At 35.7% G+C, this 19,965-nt stretch overlaps 2 protein-coding genes across 3 annotated transcripts in view; both read right to left on the bottom strand.

Moving 5' to 3' along the window:
• Positions 1 to 3,935: 3,935 nt before the first annotated feature.
• LOC106542135 (uncharacterized) lies at positions 3,936 to 12,023 on the bottom strand. Of its 2 annotated transcripts, none has more exons than XM_014057783.2 (8): positions 11,477 to 12,023; positions 9,420 to 9,497; positions 8,398 to 8,484; positions 7,656 to 7,747; positions 6,986 to 7,071; positions 6,685 to 6,808; positions 6,076 to 6,182; positions 3,936 to 4,536 (listed from the first exon to the last, which is right to left on the bottom strand). In XM_014057783.2, exons 1-8 carry the CDS (start codon positions 11,993 to 11,995, stop codon positions 4,406 to 4,408), a joined length of 1,224 nt encoding a protein of 407 aa, XP_013913258.2. In that variant the 5' UTR covers positions 11,996 to 12,023; the 3' UTR covers positions 3,936 to 4,405. The 2 variants fall into 2 exon arrangements, with proteins under 2 accessions (XP_013913258.2, XP_013913259.2); XM_014057784.2 differs by having other exon boundaries at positions 9,426 to 9,497.
• A 2,298-nt stretch (positions 12,024 to 14,321) lies between these two features.
• SPTBN5 (spectrin beta, non-erythrocytic 5) overlaps positions 14,322 to 19,965 on the bottom strand; it is a 100,076-nt gene continuing 94,432 nt past the window's right edge. Inside the window, exons 59-62 of the mRNA XM_087704455.1 lie at positions 19,332 to 19,549; positions 18,885 to 19,074; positions 15,289 to 15,465; positions 14,322 to 14,438 (exon numbers count right to left, since the gene is read on the bottom strand). Coding sequence (XP_087560581.1) covers positions 14,322 to 14,438; positions 15,289 to 15,465; positions 18,885 to 19,074; positions 19,332 to 19,549 — 702 coding nt within the window. The remainder of the gene's footprint in view (positions 14,439 to 15,288; positions 15,466 to 18,884; positions 19,075 to 19,331; positions 19,550 to 19,965) is intronic.

Raw genomic sequence — 19,965 nt, 5'->3', positions numbered from 1 at the left:
ATAATCAGGCATCCTGATTGGCAGGTTCCAATTGGTGCAGGTTGATGAGAGCTAAGATAGACTAAAATATCACTTTGCTTCTGAAGATGCCAGACACAGCAGTTGGCAAAACATCAGGAAATCTGTTCTCTAGACCAGGCATCTCCAACCCTGGCCACTTTAAGATTTGTGGACTTCCAGAATTCAGAGCTGGCTGAGGAAAGCTGAGCAAAGCTGGCTGAGAAACTCTGGGGGTTGAAGTCCATAAGTCTTAAGTTACCAAGATTGGAGACCCCTGCTCTAGACGATGGTCACTAAAACGCTGAAGCCCAATGGCTTTTAAACTCCTAATTTATTTGAAATAACCATCTTGCATCAGGTAAAGTCTAGTTTGTATGCCTGTATAATCAGGCTATAACTTGTTCTCTTAGGCCTAGTACTTATAATTCTATTATTTCTTCAAGTTTCTTAAAAAGGCGAGATTAACAAAAGACATACATTCAAATATAACCTATTAGTGTTATCCAACATTTACTGTTAGAAGTGATTTTAGGAGATGGTGTTGACTGAAATTGATGACATACTGTTTTCTGAAGTAATTGAACCACAATTATGTTTCTTTATAACATTGTAAGACAACTTATCCTCGATCACTGTATTGGACATGATGAGATGTGGTTGAATATTAACACTTGCAGAGAAATGTGAACTGACTTCACTTTGTTCAGTAAGTTAATTGCAATATATAAAAAAGGGTCAATATTTACTTTGTAAAATCAGAATTATTCTTTGTTATGACTGACACATTTCACATGTAAATGATAGCAGTTCAAAATGAGAAGTATTTTATTATTTAAGTGGAAATTTATCTGGAAATAAGTTCAGTAAATTTCACATGACTTATTTTTGAATTAAAACTCAGAAGTTTAAAACATAAGAGGCAATTTAAGGATTAACAACTGGCATTAATTTGTTTGAAATTCTAAAACCAACAGATAGTGAATCAAATTCTGATTATATGCTTTCAATCATGAGCCTATAGCTTAATTTATTATCATAATTTATTGAAATTATCTGTGCTTTGAGACATTCATTTAATGTATTTCTGTACTGTATTCCATATAATTGCTCCTTGAAGATGTCTATTCTTTTAATTCTCTAATGACAGTGCTGAAACTTCAAATATTATCTCACATGTGGAATAATGATAAATGAAGGACAATCTTTTTTATCATGAAGATCTGATTAAAATTCAACTGTGGAAGTTTAACTCTTGGTAGCTGTTGCCGGACAGCTATTGGTTTGCTATTTTTTGTGATTTAATTTATTGAACCCTCTCCCATGACACGTTAACCTTTTTTTGAAAAAGATTTACTCATTTATCCACCTTAGAATGGAAAACATGGGGAGGAACCAAAGTCGCGTTAACACAACATGCGATCTCAATGTTCTGAGATCGCAGTCGATACTTTTGTCTCTGGGTGGTCTAAACGGACCTAAACTGTCCCGCAGGGATGGTGAACAGGAAGAATACATCTTGTTGATTACAGGGACATTGCAAAGTCTCTGATTGATCCAACAGACCCTCTTCAAGCCGATGACAAAAAATCCAGCTAAATGGCTGATGAAGTTGGGGCGGCTCCAAAATGGAAGGATATGGAAAGAGAAAGTGTTTTCAGCTGGTGAGGAATTTTTACTGTTTTAAAAGTGATTGCCTATAAAAAAACTTAAAATTTATTTAAATTGGAGAACAGAAGAGAGTCCATACTAAGTTGATTAAGGAGATTATTAGAGGACTGATGCCACAAATGGCAGAAGATATGACACTGTTTTGTTACTGGAAAGATACATGTTGATAGATGGAAGAGTATAATTTAAAATTAGCTAAACATAGCAAAATTTAGTGATAATAGATATAGTTAAATAAATAATTGATAATGATAATAATGTATACAATGTGTAGTGTTATGATAAGTAATAACTGGATATGAATATTGAATGATACCCATGAAAGGAAGATTAGAAACCCTTTTGGGTTATATATAAAGGTTAATAATAATGAAAAAAAGAATTAAGTTAGATTCAGTTAAGTCTTGATTCCTAGAGGGGGAAATGATATGATGCAGGATATAATTAAATAAAGGAGGGATAATGAATATATATACATACATACATACATACATACATACATACATACATACATATACACACACACATACACACACACACACACACATATACATACATACACACACACACGTATGTTGCATTTGTGCTGATAAATAAAGGGAGACTAGTATAGATCTATTTCAAGCTATCTAGTTCTCATCAGCTAGCCATACCCTTACTAGGATTCGAACCTGTGCTGTATTACATCTTAGGCAGATGTCTTAACCATTGAGCCACAGGTCCTCCTTCTTATCAGCTTAAGCCAGGGATGTAGGTATATATTTAGTATCACAACCCCTGGTATGCCCCAATTATGGGAGGAAGCTAACTGCTTCCATATGAGTGTGTGTGTGTGTGTGTGTGTGTGTGTGTGTGTGTGTGTGTACACAACATAAGGAAATGATGTAAATTGTAAACAGTGATTTGGAAAGAAGGATAGAAAACTTTGTTATTAAATATTATGGATGTTTAGCTAGAATGTGGATTTAGTGTCATTGGAGGGTTTTAGACATAGTAAATGAAATGCCAGTATGTGGTTATGTATTAAATCTTGTTATATTTTATGATGAAGGACATTTAAACAACTATAGTCAAATGAAAATGGAGGTATGATGGTAACATGTATAAATATCTGAGTTAAAATACTTGAGTTAATATGAATTATGCTTGATGACTGTGGAAGAGATGCACAGAAGTCTTTTGTAACCAACTGATACACTTTCCACAGTATGTAAAAAAGGAAGATTTTATGTGTTGTGTTTGTTTTGAAAATAAAAAATAAAAAAACTTAAAAAAAGAATGAAAAACATAAATCTTTTGAGATTAATCTGAGAAAAAGCTACTATTCTTCAAAAATTCTCCTCACCAGAGACTTCTCTTCCCTATTACTGTAGAAAAAAAAACCTAAAAATGTATGTAGCAGTATACAGTGCTACATACACTATTTCATAATAAAACAAATACTTTAAACTTGTGTGTTACTGGATTTATATGAGAAATGTAGAAACATGTTTATTAATTTAAGAAAAGACCTGAATAAAATCTGGTTTCTATGCTATAATTTTTCTTTAGAAAACAGTTTTCAAACTTTGAGAATATATACTAATTTATTTCTTGTACTAGTGTAGAGGTGTCAAAACTCATGTTGTCACAGTGACGTCACGTGACTTTTTGGGAGTTTCCCCCTCTTCACTGAACTGGGTGTGGGCATGGCCAGCGTATGATGCGTCTGGCCCACAGACTGGGAGTTTGACAGCCCTGTGTTAGTGTGTGACTGACTTCAATTTTCAAAATATTGTTTTTTAAAGTGTAGACAAAATGAGAGGCAGAATTGGTTTTATTACTTGCTATAGATTTAATTAACTTTACCTAATGATGATTGGATATATCCAATGCTAGAAGCTGGCCTGGCAAAGTTATGACACTTCTCTAGTCGTCATATCTACATAGAGAAAGTATTTGCTGAGAGATATCTGCAGTGCAGTTTTTTTCCTTCATACAACCAAGGTTTTTCATTAAATGGAAATCCTATTTCTCACTTTTTCCTCTTCTGTGGACGTTAAGGAGGGTGATATGGCTAATATTTGACCCAGAAGTTCTTGTGTTCAGGGAGACTACTTCAGTGGTGGTTCTTACTGGTTCAGACTGATTCGGCTGAACTGGTAGTAGCTTGGTGGCCTGGGCCGCTGAACTGGCAGCCACCCAGGCCTACCACGCCCCCAAACCAGTTCTCCCAATGGCGCAATAGGTGCTGCCATCTTCTTTTTTGCTTCTGTGCATGTGCAATTTTTATTGCTCTGCGCATGCAGCATGCATTAAGTGCCCATGCAGGTGGCGTGTCTACGAGCGGACTGGCAGTAGTGACTGCCGGAAGCTACCCCTAGACCACTTCATATCTTTAATGGGTAAAATAGGACAACAGGATAAATCTATCTCTCCTCATGTTCATGCTAAATAATGATGATGATGATAGCATTGATATACTCATGGTTGTCCAATATTAACACCAAACTTTCATGGCTTTCAAATACATGCAATTATAAATTACTGATGCTAGACAATTTAAGTAATAATTGTTTATAATTTTTGGCAGAAATATTGGAGAGATATAAATGTACATTTTGTAGGATGCCTGTTCAATAGATAGTGTGCAGATTTCTCTTTCAGTTGTACCTCTTAAATTAATCATAAAGACAATAGGATGAAAAGAACTGAAGAACCTAGCATCTTTAGGAAATTCCAGCAAACTGTATTGCTTCTATTTCTTCCTGAAAAGATATTTAAAGATCCCCTTCTGTTTCTTGAGATCTGTCTCTATTCTAGATCTCTTTGCAGCATCAAGATTGTCTACACTCTTTGCAGTGTTCATCATGGGCTCAGTTCTGCTGCCTGAAAAAAAAAGATTAGCATTGAATGAGAAAGACTGTATAGAAACAGAAGACAATAGAAATTGTATAAAAAAATAAAAGAGATATTTTACAACACCTGTATGGCAAACTATTCAATTTAAAACTGCTGCCAATTGAATTCTACCCATTCATGACTTTTCTGCTGAGTAACATGTCTGTAGCTCAGTGATAAATAATATATTTTGCATCAATGGATTGTAACCCTTAATTTATTGTAAGCTACCCAAAGTTATTTTTAAGATGGGCAGCTATATAAATGGAAAGAAAGAAAGAAAAGAAAGAAAGATAAAAGGAAAAAAGAAAGCCAGTATATTCACTTTTTCTAAACAACTTTAAAGAAACTGCTTTATATCAAGTGTAAGTACTTTATCTAGCTCAAAATTGTCAATTTATAGGTCTGCTGTTTTCATTTATTTATTACATTTTAATGCACTCACCTTCCCTATAAGGTGACTCTGGGCAGCATAAAAACCCTAGTGAGCAGAAATGTTTCTGAATTTGTACTGTTCTCTTAAAGTTACAAACCAAGAATGAAGTATTTGAATTAAATAATGCTGTTGCCACGAAAGCAAGGTAAGTGAAGCCTAAAGAACTGTTCTACTATCCTATCATCATTTTGCTGTTATTTGAAAATGCAAAATTAAGATGATCATCAAACATTTAGCCAGCCATACAGCTGGTCTGACTTGCATTTACATGATTGAACACTAGTTATGATGGCCTGATCTAGAGTATGTTATAGTTTTAATAACAATAGCAATAGCACTTCGGGATTGGGCGGCCTATAAATGTTATTAATAAATAAATAAATAAACAAACAAATAAATAAATAAACTTATATACTGCTTCACAGTGCTTTGCGGCCATATCTAAACAGTTTCCAGAGTCAACATATTGCCCCCAACAATCTAGGTCCTCATTTTACTGACCTTGGAAGGATGGAAGGCTGAGTCAACCTTCAGCCTGGTGAGATTCGTTCTGCCAAATTGCAGGCAGCCGGCAGTCAGCAGAAGTAGCCTGCAGTACTGCACTCTAATCACTGCACCACCATGGCTCATTGATTAATTAATTGATAAAATTTGACTATTTCTTTTACTATCACATGTACTGCATAGCTAAATCCCATAATGGATTAACATCTATCACTCCTCATTTTCATTAAATATTTTATAATAGGGCAAATTATGGGAATGAAGATAAGAAGCCATTTTTTAAAATCTTTTAAGCAATCCATAAATGACCTGTTCTGATCTCAAACTCAAAACTATGCATGCATGACAGAGAAAATTATGAGCTTCCATTCTAAACTGATATAAATGCCCTCTATGTTATAATAATCAGTGACAAAAGATAACTGAATTGCCATCAAATGATTGTAGTAATTAAAAAAACAACCCTAAACATAGCATGATGTTGTTTCGGTTTTATATGAAACTTTGAGCACCTCTATATGACATTCTGTATTATTTTATGAAATATATCTTAAGAAAAGAAGAAAAAAACAGTGATGTGCTATTACCAGGATCTTCTGAATTTGGAGCAGGAGTTTTGTAATTTTGTGTCAATGTTTCTGCAGAACTTGCAGCAAGCCTTTTTTCTCGATTAGCTTTGAAGGAAGGAGTTCTCCTGTTACCAAGCAAGATTAAGATAATTAATTCATTAAATAAAATTGATTGATATGGCCACCCATCTCACAAATGCAAGTCTGGGCAGCATTTAGTTTTTCTTTCCTGAATCTGTAGAGAAGGGTTTACATTTAAAATACATAAATACAGTATTATTTATTTTATCTTTAGCTGTAAGTATTTTCATGGTAGCTATCATCAAGAAATAAAAATGTGCTCAACCACTTAGCAAAACCGTAAGGAAATAAAAATATGCAGCTTTTCATCTTTTCTTGTTTATTCCTTTCTTAAACTGAAACCTCTACTTTGTCTATTCAACAAAGAACTAGATGGAACAATTTGTATTCATTTAGGGCTGTAAACACAAATACTGTTCTCAAAGTTAAACACTCTCTATGATGCTTGGTATTCTAATATTGTTGAGCACTTTGAAAAAACTAGCAATAATTAGCAATGAATATACTGAATCGAATATAATCAGGTGAACAGAAACCCATGCCTACCTCAGAAGGAAACTTTTGCTAGTCTGTTTCTGAGTAGAAGTTCCAGCTGCCGAAATCCAAGGTTTTATCTGAGGTTTCACCACATTTTCATTGATTGAAACTTCCTTCTGATTGCTGTTATAATCTTCAGGAATCCATATAAGAAATCAAAGGAATAAAACACAAAAACATGGTTATGAAGAATCTGAAAATTTAGCATTAATTATCCTCTTTTGCCCAATATTCTGTCTCTGTTCTTCTTTCGTAAGGATTCCCTGGGCAAGCTGAGATACTCCTGACTCCTTAGATCTCATCAATTTACCTAAGTTACTCCATAATGCATACATCCAATCCTCCATTAACTTCTGAGACGATGCTGCAAGGTAGTATTCTTCTCCTCCACTTGTTCTGTAAACCATGTATTGAAGATGGAATTAATTGATTTATTCGATATATTAATTGATATATCTTCACAAGATAATACATACAGAAACAAACCCACCCAAAGTCCCATTCTTTTTCTTACACAAAATAAACACAAGTGGTAATTTTTGTATTTCAGCAAAGCCCAAGAAATCTTCTCATGCACTGATTTCAGATAAATTCTGTCCTGTAATCCCTAAATGAAATTGATAACTTATTTCAGACCCAAGACTCTCTCCATTTTGTTAAATGCAGTAATGGTTCAGTTGAGTTCTAGTCTAGTGAACAGAACTGATAGAGGAATTTATACTTCAGGATCATTAATGATGGTAGCTCAACCTTTGTAAACTGATGAAAGTCCTTTTGCCCTTGAATGACATTTTTTAAACTCCTCTGATCTTGACATGTGACATTATTTACATCCTGTGGGTACTTTTATTTGCACTTTGATTCTTATGGTGTAAGAATGGCAGCATCCAATTCTATAAAATCATTCTAAGCTAAGCAGTATTTAGCTTACCCAAATGAGAAAACTGCATTTGATTCTAATTAACAGTGATGCATTTTACCTTAAGCTGAAAGCATATTTTTTCCTGGGATAGTTCGTTAGCCTCTCACACCTGGCTCCAGCTATACTCAGTGATAAATCTGGAGGTATTTTCTAAAAAAGGAGAAAGACAAGACATAAGCAGAAACTTTCTATCCCATGCTTTTGATTCCATATCCTTTAGAGCAGTGATTTTCAAACTGTAAAATGCCATCAATGCTTCTCAAATAAAAATGGGTAGTGGGAAATAGGCATTTTGTAGGCAGGGCCTGTCCACTATAATCTAACAACATTTGTGATGTAAATTGGCAAGATAATGTCCATTCATTGTAGGGGATCTTGTTACTAGGTGGATTCTTCAAGGAAATAACAGTGCCATCTGAAATATGTCATGTAAACTTTGTAGCCTAAATATTTTTCTCAAAATGTAACTTTCCAAATCATTGTTCTAGAAAATATGACAATATCATAGTTTGCTGCATTGTTCCATAAAAATTGCCAAGGATCATGGTAACAATCAACCGATCAATCAATCTATAGATGTATTTTAAATTTAATCCAGAAATATATTGAACAAGGATTTTGCTGATGATACAAGTCAGAAGTTTTGATTTTTGCTGGAATTTCAATAGATGGTATTAGAAATTAGAAAACATAGTCCTTTATCAAACTGCATGTCTTAACTAGCTAAAAAAGGCTGAAGGAGGATTTTCAGTGAGACTGCAATAGATTTTTAAGATTTAAATGATTATAAAATAAAGTACCTGAATTATTTCCTTCTCATCATTATAGAAGTCAAGTTTATGTCTTTGAAGTTGAGCATAAAAAGTGTTCCAAGCTCTTGCCTTTGGCTGAAATAATATAAAATAAAATCAACTATTTCCATACTATGCATGAATCTCATCATTATTTAAAATTATTCATCCATTAGTAGCTTGCAGTGGTGGGTTCTGGATCCTGACCGGAACGAGGCCAGCGCCCTCCACATGAACGTGCACAGCGTGCAGCATGCACATGCGTCTTACCAGCCAGCGACACCTCCGCGATGCTCCAGCTGCTCAGCAGAGCGTCGCACAGGCACTGTACATGCCATGCGCATGCGCAGAAGTGCCGAAGACTTTAAAGACAGGTAAGGAGCGCAGAGAAGAAAATAAAGAACATATAAAAGCGCTTTCACATAAAAGGGAAATAAATATAACAAAAGAGAGAATGATATATTTCACTACAATAAACATTTACACACACACACACACACACACACACAGACACACACACACACACACACACACACACACACACACACACACACACACTGTTATTCAAACATGTATATATTCCTATGGTAAAATATAACATATTTCATTATAAGAATAAACATTTACAATTTTATTTATACTTGCCTAATGTAATATTATCCAAACATATTTCTAGTCCCGTACATATTATATTATAACATTAAACAACATTACAATTCTATATATTCATCTAATGCAAATATTATTTAAATATGTGTAGATTTCGAATACATTTATACAACCATTTTTTTAACCTACTATATTTTGTATAAATGAGCCCCATGTTTCATTATACATGTCTATACAAAATCTGCAAAATCAAAGACTTATAAGCATAAGTAGGTATCTGCTCATAAGTGGCAAGTGCACTTGGGTCTTCTATCGATTGAATAAATGGTTCATAGATTTATTTTTACAACGTATCAATTTGTTAGCCATACTAAGGGCATGGATGCCACATCTTAACTTTTCATCCACATCATTATACTTACATTTACCTCTTTCCTTCTTGAACAGACTTGGTCTCTTTTTTCTAGAAAACCTGCCATAATGTATTGATTTGCAGAAATCTGAAATGCATAAGACTCTTACAGATATTTTAATCTGTTATGGTGAAAGCTTGAATACAATAATTCATTTACTCATTTCTATAATAATATGATAGAAAAATGCCATGCACACAATCTAGGTAGAGGTAGAGTGGGAGAAGAAGGAAATAAGTAAGGATTTTATTTAGGGAATAGAAAATCAGTAGATAATTAAGTCTCCAGTCTTAGAAATATTAATCTTTATGTATTTGAATAATGAAGACTGAATTACTGAAGCAAGCTGACACACCAGAGGCCTCGGACTGGGCTACTGCTCTCACTAATGATTTATAAACTTTCATTGGATCATCCAACTAGTCTAACCATTCTTCTGCCAAAGGGAGACTAATGGTGATAGGTTATATTTTGCCTTATTGATGGCCGGCTGACGTTAGAAGACGCCATAAATCAGAAGAAAAAAACATGGCAGATTTTTTTAGCATGAACAACTGTGTGTTTAAAGAGGAAGTGTGCTTTCTGTTATGAAAAATAAATGATAGTTGTCTTATTCTATCATACACTGTAATGACAAGTTGATTTTGGTCTCATTTATCTTGATCTTTTGAGTTTGTGTATATACTGTATGCATGAGTTTGTCTGTCTGGTGCAGGCGTGCCCATGTTTATAAATATGCTGTTCAGCATTGGAATTGAATGGAAAAAACCTTCAGAGCCTCAAGCAACATCTATAGTTCCTTAAAGAAGCTACACTTCTTGGCAAGAAAAATATGTCCTTGGTTTGAAAAGTTGCACTCATATGCTATATACATGTCTCTGTGCACAATTTTGTACAGTTATTCTAATAAACAATGTTGCTTTAAAATGAGGATTTTAGAATGCTTCTGGTGGATTTTTGAGGATTATTGTCTTTTATATGCAATTTGGAGTAACTGTTTTCTTTAATATTCAGCAAATATAAAATTACTATGAGTAAATTTCAGACAACTAGCCACATTCTGCAAACAGGATACCCCAGGCTATTAGTTTCCCATGACCACTACAAAGTAAAATACAGTAAATTGAATGCATCTGATTTCCTATCTTGTCTTTTTTCCGCATGATTTTTTATTCAGACTGGATGTTTTATCATTACACTGGAAGATAGATAGTAGGGCAAATCATATGTACTGACAACAGGTACACAGACTGCCTTAGACCAATCATCAGAGCCAATGAAACTACTTATGCAGCATTAATTAGTGATCCCAAGAAAGTTTTCCATATGTGGCAAAATCTCATGCAGTCACAGAAAAATGGAAGCGGCACAAAAGGGCAAAGAAACAATCTATGTTGTCTAAGATTTGAATCAAATATAAGTAAATATTGGGTTTTAAATATTGAGAGATCAACCATTATCTGTGCAGTCCTAAGTGAACCTAAAACTTGCAGTTCTAAGAATGCCTACAAGGAATTCTAAAATAACCTTGTAGAAAGTTAAGCAGGTTATTTCAGCTTGAGTCTTTTTCTCTTCTCTTAATATAAAGCAACATTTTTATGGCAATGACTAATATTTTCATTATCCCTCAACCCATTTTTGATGGCTGAAGGCTATATACAGTATGATACTTACCAAATTACATTATTGAGGTGTTAAGATCAGAATTTTTGCCTTGGGTGTTTTTCCCTTCAATTTCAGTGTGGGTGGGGATAGGTATCAATCTACCTTTTTTTTTTTTAGGGGGTTTCTGCTAAAAATTGGCAGGAATTTCTGCTTAATTACTAGATTGCAGCTGAATTTCAGTGCTATAATTCTGGAGGACATTGACCCATAAAAATGAAAAAAAAAATGAGACTGGAAAATTTTGCTCACAATTGGCAATACCTTTGGCTGTTCTGAAGAAAGACATCACCCGATTATGAATTTTGGAATGTTTCTTATGAATCAACATTATTTTATATAAAAATAAGTAATGATGTCATTGTTCAGTCAACAAAAGGGTAACACAAAAGGGAATAACTTACTTGGGGAGCAGTTTCTGATCCTTCTGGTGATAAATCTGAGTGCAGAAGACTTTGGCAGTCATCAGGGGATCCTTTACCATCCAGAGTTTTCATTTCACTAGTTTCTAACTCAGAGGTAGAAGTTTCACAACTGTTTATCACATCTGATGGATTGAAATCATTATGGTGTGACTCCAAAAATCCAACATCAGATTGCTGGTTATTCAAGTCTGAGGTCAATGAAGGACACAAAGAATTCTCAGTTTCTGGCATGGAGTTTTCTAAGCCAATCACTCTTGGTTCAGGAGAATCATTGATCAACCTCAAGTCTTCTTCAGAACTGATTTGATGTAAACTCTCTTTGGAGTTTTGGGTAGGAGAGACATTGAAGGGATCTCTTAAATTGGGAATTGAGGACATAAGTGGTAATTGCTGAGTTTTCTTTGGTTCAAGCATTGTGCTTCTTCTATCTGAATGTCGCCTTCTTAGTGAGGGGACTTTGATCAATGTGGTCATTTGCTCATTTTCTTCTATAGTCATTTGTTTCAGTAGCTTCAATTCTCTCTGGAAAAAAAATCATTTGGAATCAGTGGGAGGACACACAAAAGACTGTTCCTGCTTTCTATTGAAAATATATCATTAGTATATGAAATTTGCAAGTTTCTGACCACTTTATCAAATGATATCTAGGCTTCTGCACGTAGAATTATTCATTCCTTGAATACATATGCATATGAGCAGAAGAAGGAAACTTTTGGAAAATTGGCAAAGAAATTTGATGTTTTTATAGGTGACCTTCCATGATAGCTATTTCACAGAAGGAGCAAAAACCAGTAAGATTTCATCTCTGTATGACAGTTTGTTACAAATGCCTCACATAGTTTCTATACCACTAGGAAACCACAATGGAGTATGAATGTTGAATTTTCATGCCTATCCTCCCTCCAATGGTGTAAGAAAACACACAACTGGGTAACAGCTCCACTGATTCACTATTTAGTCTCACTACTACTACTACTACTACTACTACTACTACTACTACTACTACTACTCTACCATTACTATTTTGTCTGTATTGCTATTTTTTGGCTGTAATGTACACCAATAGTCACTGGCAATTTTCACTGACACTTTCAGAGTGGCTTATACAAAATGAAACTAAGAGTGAAGAATAGTGGATAAAAGAAACAAAAAGTGTGAAATAAGAGAAAAGGAATTTTAATTAAACAACTGTTTATAGCAAACCCATTTAATATCTTTGGGTCCTTGCAAACCATCCTTATTTCCACTACAACAAAGTAATGAATCATGTATTGTCTTTTATTTTTAAATTACTCATTTGTCTCTAACTGAAAATCTCATCAATTCTTTCCAGACATGACATTCTCATCTTCTCCTTCCTCTTGCTCTTTCCTCAAATATTTACTTTGCAATTTGATCTCCATTCATTCTTTATGTATTAGCAATGTGATTTCATGCTCATCACTCTCCCTTGTATTTAATCTATGCTCACTTTTTATCCATTGATTCTTGATCTTATGTCTTCTTTCCCTACTCACAGCTCTTAAGTAATACTTTGCCATTGCATTCAACTTACTTAATTTTTTTTTCCTGATTTCAATTATATATAAAACAATGTAGGCAGAAAAACAGTCTTATTTGCTTCTTTTGTCAAATACTCATTTCTAACAGATTGTACAATGCTGGCCAAATATTGAGAAGTAGAAGTCATGGAGGCTACAGAGAGAATAAGATTAGCCACACTACTCTACTATTTTGCAAAAATAACACAGTTTAAAAAGAAACCCAAAGAAATTTAAAACATTTTCAGAATGATGTAAAAAAAAACATTAATCTTTTCCCAGAAGAAGGAAACTTTTGGAAAATTGGCAAAGAAATTTGATGTTTTTATAGGTGACCTTCCATGATAGCTATTTCACAGAAGGAGCAAAAACCAAGTAAGAATGTCGAAAGATGGGATTTAAGGGAAGAAAATATCAGGGCAGGATGAGGTCAATCCATTCCTTAACTGCCATTGTCTTAAACTGGTTCTCTCCCCGCCCCCGCAAGATGACATCTATGGAACAATAGATATCTTCATATATCCATTAAGTAGCACTTCTGGCTCTGGCTGTCACAGCCACATGACAGCCATAACCTGTAAAGAAAAGTCTGCAGAACCTGACAGTCTACTTACAGAGACACTTCCTTATAGATACCCATTGGAAATCAAAAATGTGGATGATGTAATGCTCTGTAATTTTCATACTGCTCTATAAAATACTCAAATAAAGGAAGAACAGAGGGCACATGTGCAAGACCACTGAGGGGGGAAAACCAACTAAAGATCATTCCTGTATTTTAAATCTCTGTGGTTAAAAGGCTGCCTTTTCTTTTTTAAAACCATTGGGCTATTGTTGCACAAAGTAATCCATACATAGCCATAAGAAGATCAAGCATAATATAAAAACCAAGTTTGAGTGAATTGCCACCTTATTATTAAGCTTAAGTATAAAACCACATGGATTTTGGAAAGATGATGGAAGGTATTTATATATAGCCTGTCCCCCACATGTCTCCCTTGGGTTTAACCAGAGGTGGTATTCAGCAGGTTCTGACCAGTTCTGGAGAATCAGTAGTGGAAATTTTGAGTAGTTCGTAGAACCAGTAAATACCACCTCTAACTGGCCCCGTCCCCATCTATCCTCTGCCTCCCGACTCCCAGCTGAATAACCTTCCCCTGGAGTGGGGAGGGAATGGAGATTTTACAGTATCCTTCCCCTGCCACACCCACCAAGCCATGCCATGCCCACCAAGCCACACCCACAGAACTGGTAGTAAAAAATGTTGAATCCCATTACTGGGTTTAACCCAGTACCTTTGTCTTTCTGTTCAACTGTGAAAACTTTTCTTCTTGGGCTTCTAGCATTTTTTCAAAGTCTTGATGCTTCTTCAACAGATGTTTAACATCAGAGACAGAATTCTATGGAAAGAAGTCAATAAATGCAATTATTCAATATAGAAAGGCCATTTGGGGAGGGGGGAGAGGAAAGAGCAGAATAGGGAGAGAGAAACATCTAAGTTGGTTGTGAGGAATGGCTATGAAGCTTTCCAGCTAATGAAGCACAGATGGCTCTTTCCATTTCTTCATTAACAAGGTTATATTTGGAATATGAATGTTGGAAGGCAACAAGATTTGTGTCTTTACTTGTCTTTATATGACAATAGCATTCAATTTTGAAGGAATTTTGTTTAGGGGAAGGGCGGGGTGGCAATAGTTATTGGCTCAGCTGCATGCGGTGATTGCAGCAATTTCACTAGAAATTCCCACCCAGCTGGCATTGGTATCAGTGGGAGTTTTCCCTCTCTCTCCTGATGGCAACATTCCGCAGGCTTTGCTGTCACTGTGGCTGGGGATGGAATTCTTTCAGTATTATACAATTAAGCCATAACTCTGAGTCTCATGGGTTTGTTTTTAGAAGACTCATTGGCTGAATTTGAGCTGTTCATTCTGCCTCAGCACTAATCTTACAGAGTGGTTGAGGGCAAAATGACGGGGGCTTATGTGAGTTCCTGAAGCAAAAGGCAAGCTATAAATCAGACACAAACTTCTCTACCCATTGGCAAAATGGCAGCTGGGAAAAATAGAGTGATAGAAAAATGTTTAATATCCTTCCTTATTTCGTGCAATAAGAGAAATTCAAAAGAAATTTCCCAGTATTCTGGGGAAAAGTAAAAAAATAAAAGTAGGTAATTAAAAAGTTACAGAAGTGATACAGTTGTTTTGGGATAGGTTTGAATTTGGCATTTTTCACTATGTTATGTTTACTTACCCCATAATTTGAATCTGAAAGAAAATTCTCCTTTGCTGTCAACCAGGTTTCAGCAAAGTCCAGCTCCCTTTTTAATAGCTGGATCTCCCAGTTTTCCTCATACAAATCCTTCCTCAGATCCCAGATTTCCCTCACTTTTTGCATTAACTCCAATAATTCAGAGAGCTTCTCTTCAATCTAGAGAAACAAATTCCCATATGGAAATTGAAGGAGGGGAACAAAAATACAAAAAACTCCGATCATTTCATTTCTTATTTATTATGTAAGCTGAGTTTGTAATGTCTTTCCAGGAAACTTCTTGAGCTATTTTGTTTGGGGGGAATTCAGTCCCAAATTAATGTACAGTAGTGAAATAGTCTCTCCCCCCCCCCAAACAAGAATTTCAAAATAATTTCAAAGTGATATACAATACTCACTAAATTCCAACAACCAATAGAGCCAAGGTGGCGCAGTGGTTAAATGCAGCACTGCAGGCTACTGCTAGATCAGCAGTTCAGCGGTTCAAATCTCACCGGCTCAGGGTTGACTCAGCCTTCCATCCTTCCGAGGTGGGTAAAATGAGGACCCAGATTGTTGGGGGCAATATGCTGACTCTCTGTAAACTGCTTAGAGAGGGCTGAAAGCCCTATGAAGCGGTATATAAGTCTACTGCTATTGCTATTGCTATTGCAACAAAGGGTATTCTTTAGTCTTTAATAACATATTTTAAGTAACTGAGAGAACAACAACAAATGGCTATAGTAACATATCGATAGGGAAACAACATGTTTCAGCTGAACCCTAACAGGACTGAGTGGTGCTGGTTTTGGGGCCTTCTGGATCAGATCTTCATGATCTGGCACAGACAAACTCTGTGTGTAATCAGAGTGTCCTTCTAAATTGATGATTCCTACTTGAGGAGCAGGTGACAGACATGGATAGGAGGACCTTTGCATAACTTTGAGTTGTACATCAGTTGTGCATTTTCCAACCTACATGCCCTGTTTACCTCTAGAGTGGGTTATAACATGGCCTTACATGGAGCCGCTTTTGAAGAATTCTGGAAGCTTTAGCTAGTGCTAAATGCAGTTGCATTTAGTTTTTCTGCCATGGCAGAAAGAAAGAAAGAAAGAAGGAAAGAAAGAAAGAAAGAAATAAATAAAGAAAGAAAGAAAGAAAGAAGATGGACAAAGAGAAGAGTGAACATAAGGTTTGACTTTAAATGCCAAAAATGAGGAAGATCAATTATACAATATAATCTTTGTCTGGAAGTCCTGCAGATCCAAGATATTGTAGCAAGCTGAATATTTTGAGTACTTGACCAATTTGTTTTTAGAGATTACAATAACTTTTAACTTTTTATCCTGAAAAATGCAAATAGAATAGTTTCCCAAAAATGCCCAGCAAAATTCATATTTAGTAATAGGACTAAACAATTTTTACCTCCCCCACTGCATCATTTTCAGATCTTTTTACAAATCATAAGGCAAGCTGAGTAGAATTATAAAAATCAACATGGTTACTAAGATATCATGACCATAAGGAAGTTTTCAAACAAATTCTATTCTTTTCTTCCCTCTTTCTTCATATAGTCTGAAGGATCATATGTTGTGTCAAGGTTTCTGGAAACCTTGAGCCTGACTTTGGTTGTCTCATATCAAGTTACCATCTTATTCTCTCCCTACGCTGTTTGTACTTTTTTTAGATCACAAGATCAATTTATTTGTTTTGAAACTTTAGCTAGATGTCTTCTGCCATACCTATTTTAATCCTCTCAATCACTCTGAAAAGAGGGTAAGGCAAGTGACCCTTGCAGTTCAAAAGAAAATTAAACTAAAGTCTCCTGAACCATTTCTATATCCATACTACAAATGCAAGTGAATAATTAGGTAATGTTTGTTGAAGTCAATTTAGACACAAGATTTAGAGTAATTTTTAAAGAAGTGAAACAAATTAAATTAACCACTTTAGCATTTTCCAACCTGGCATCCTTTTGATGTGTTGGAATTGCAGTTTCCAGAGTTTCCAGATAATATTGTTGGAATTGCACTCTCAACAGATCTGGACACTGTCAGATTAGGGAAAGCTGGCCTTCCCTAATTTAAAGTAATTTTCCTCGTAGAAAAAAAAAGATACAAAATTTTCATGCATGTACATCTCCAAGAATCATTGCTTATGATGTGTAGAACTAAGGTTCATTGTAGTGTGAGTTAAACCCAATTAAAACAATTGCTTAATATCCTAGTTTGTTGAACTGTTTCCCATACTTTTCCAATTTAAATGATCTGAGAATCTTGGCAGGTAGGCAGGGCTGCATTTGCATCAACACCGCCCCCCCCCATTCATATGTCAGTTTATAAAAGATAAAGTAAGCATGGGCATATAGTTTCTAAAAGTTTGTCATAAGGGAAGCTTGGTTTTTGCTCTCTTTTGGTGATGTGGCATAGTTTGAGTCTTCAGTTTTAAAACTTTTAAAAGCTTTTTTTTTTCCAGATTGCACTGTAAAAATGTTACACATTCAAGTCTCAAATATTCTGCAGCCTATTTGAAAGGACAGATAGTCTCTCTCCTGACAAGCCCTATAAGAAAATGATAAAATACCAGCTTCAGCTAGAAAGTGAGGAAACTGCAAACTTTTTAGTAAATGCAGAGGAATTGCAACTTTTTAGCATCTTCTCAAGAAGCAAGCTCAGTGTAAAAAGGATTGAAAACCTACTTTTTCAAGAAGATAGGTAGCTATTAACATACAAACTAATGCTTACTCTAGTCTAGCACATTCTAAGAGGAATGTGATATCTCACTGACTAGTAACCTACTCCATTAGTTTCATTTGGGTTCAGCATGGATCTTGATGTCACACTCCTAATTTTTTCTTGTTCTTACCATTTCCCCGAAAATAAGACAGAGTCTTGTTTTCTTTTGACCCTCGAAATAAGCACTTGGCCTTATTTTCAGGGAGGTCTTATTATTTTTGAGGTGCAGGAGGTGGTGAGCATGGTCACCTCATTGCTGTTGCTGTGTTGCAATATTTTCAGGGAGGGCTTATTTTTTTGGGGGGGGAGGGCTTATTTTAGTGCATGTGCTCAAAAGCCTGATTTGGCTTATTATCCAGGGAGGTCTTATTTTTGGGAAAACAGGGTAGGTCACAGCTACTTCCTGAACCCAGCTGGGAAGTTTGGTATGTTTGTAAATTAAGTACAGAAACCAAACAGGCAATCTCTTCTGTTTTGATGAAAGAAGAACCCTAGATTTGATCACAAGTTTGTCTTCATCTTGCTCCTTTTCCTATAGCCCTCCTGTAGTGTAAGGTGTATGCAGTAATAATAATTTATGCTATCCTATTTACTGATGCAAACACTTGGTTGCAAGAAGGCAGTTCATAGTTCACTCACTCAAGGGCTTTAATGTCAGTAAGTGTATTCATTGTTTCAATTCATTTAAAGCATTTAAAGTACATTCTCTTGCAGTTCTAAGCCTCTCACAACAATGGTGAAAATGCAGAAATATAAGATAACAAGAAGCAATCAGATTAACCATATTGTTTTGTATACTCTAAAGTTTCATAACATGCTATAATTGCTATTTCAATTTATTGCTTTCTTTAATCAGTAGCTTACTTCCAGACACATAAAATGTCCTTTCTTCACCAGATTATATCCAATTTGCTCCAGATCTTCATATTCCAACCATTGTCTGTCTATGTCAAGCTTGTATTCCTTGTGGCGTTTAATAAGCAATTCAGCTCCCAGAAGATCATTTGCTACCTTCTCTGAAACAATCAGGGAATGCATCTTCCTTGCCCAGGCTCTGCAAAAACCCCAGTTAAAAAGTAGATTAATTACCTGATGAGATACATTGGGTACATGGCAAATAAATAATCGATGCATAACTCAAAATGTGAAATTCAGTTTCCACTGTATTATATTCAAAAGCATTGAAGGTAGGTATAAGTATAGTACACGTGTATCCAAATGTTTTAAAAATTTGCTGTATTAAGATTTCATCTGCACCCCCCCCCCTTTAATATTATGAAAGGAAGATCTATCAAGCTAATTCATACATACACCAACTCTCTGCAGTCATTGAAGTAGATTTGGACTTGTTCAGCCTGCTGCAATTTCAACTTTCTTTCCACACACTTCTTGTCTAGTTTCTCCCAGCACTCGTCCACTTCAGAAAGTCTGTTCATCATGTTCTCCCTGGGCAGAGGGTAGAGGCGGCCCAGGCGCCAGGCCTCTCCTCTTACCCTTTCCAACTCTTTTGCAATGGCTGCCAATTCCCTCTGAAATGCACAAAGGAAAACTAGCTAGCTTGGAATATTCAAGCCACCCTTTTTTGCTTCTTTCCCATAGGGCAGTGATGGCAAACCTTTTTAGCATGGAGTGTCGAAAAGGTTGCGCAGAAACATCACGCTCGCACACACGTTCGTCAGGGCTGCTGAACTTCCGGGTTCCAGCATGTATGCATGCATGCCCGACAATCAGATGGCCAATGCACATGCACAGGATGGTTTTCGGCACTGCTGCACGCATGAAGGGATCGTGCTCTGGAAAAGCCAAGCGTTTGGGTTCTGGCACGCATGCGCACCCAACAATCAGCTGGCCGGGGCGCATGCACACACCGATTTTCAGCACTGCTGCACACACGAAGAACAGCTGATTGTTGTGTGAGTAAGTGCACCAGAAACTCAGAAGACAA

The sequence above is a fragment of the Thamnophis sirtalis genome, unplaced genomic scaffold (assembly GCF_051295495.1).
Source record: "Thamnophis sirtalis isolate CommonGarterSnake01/CBP01778 unplaced genomic scaffold, rThaSir2_p1.2 scaffold_1, whole genome shotgun sequence".
Classification (NCBI taxonomy): Eukaryota; Metazoa; Chordata; class Lepidosauria; order Squamata; family Natricidae; genus Thamnophis; species Thamnophis sirtalis.
Note: the sequence above shows the minus strand (reverse complement) of the source record. Positions and strands in the feature narration are given on the sequence as shown.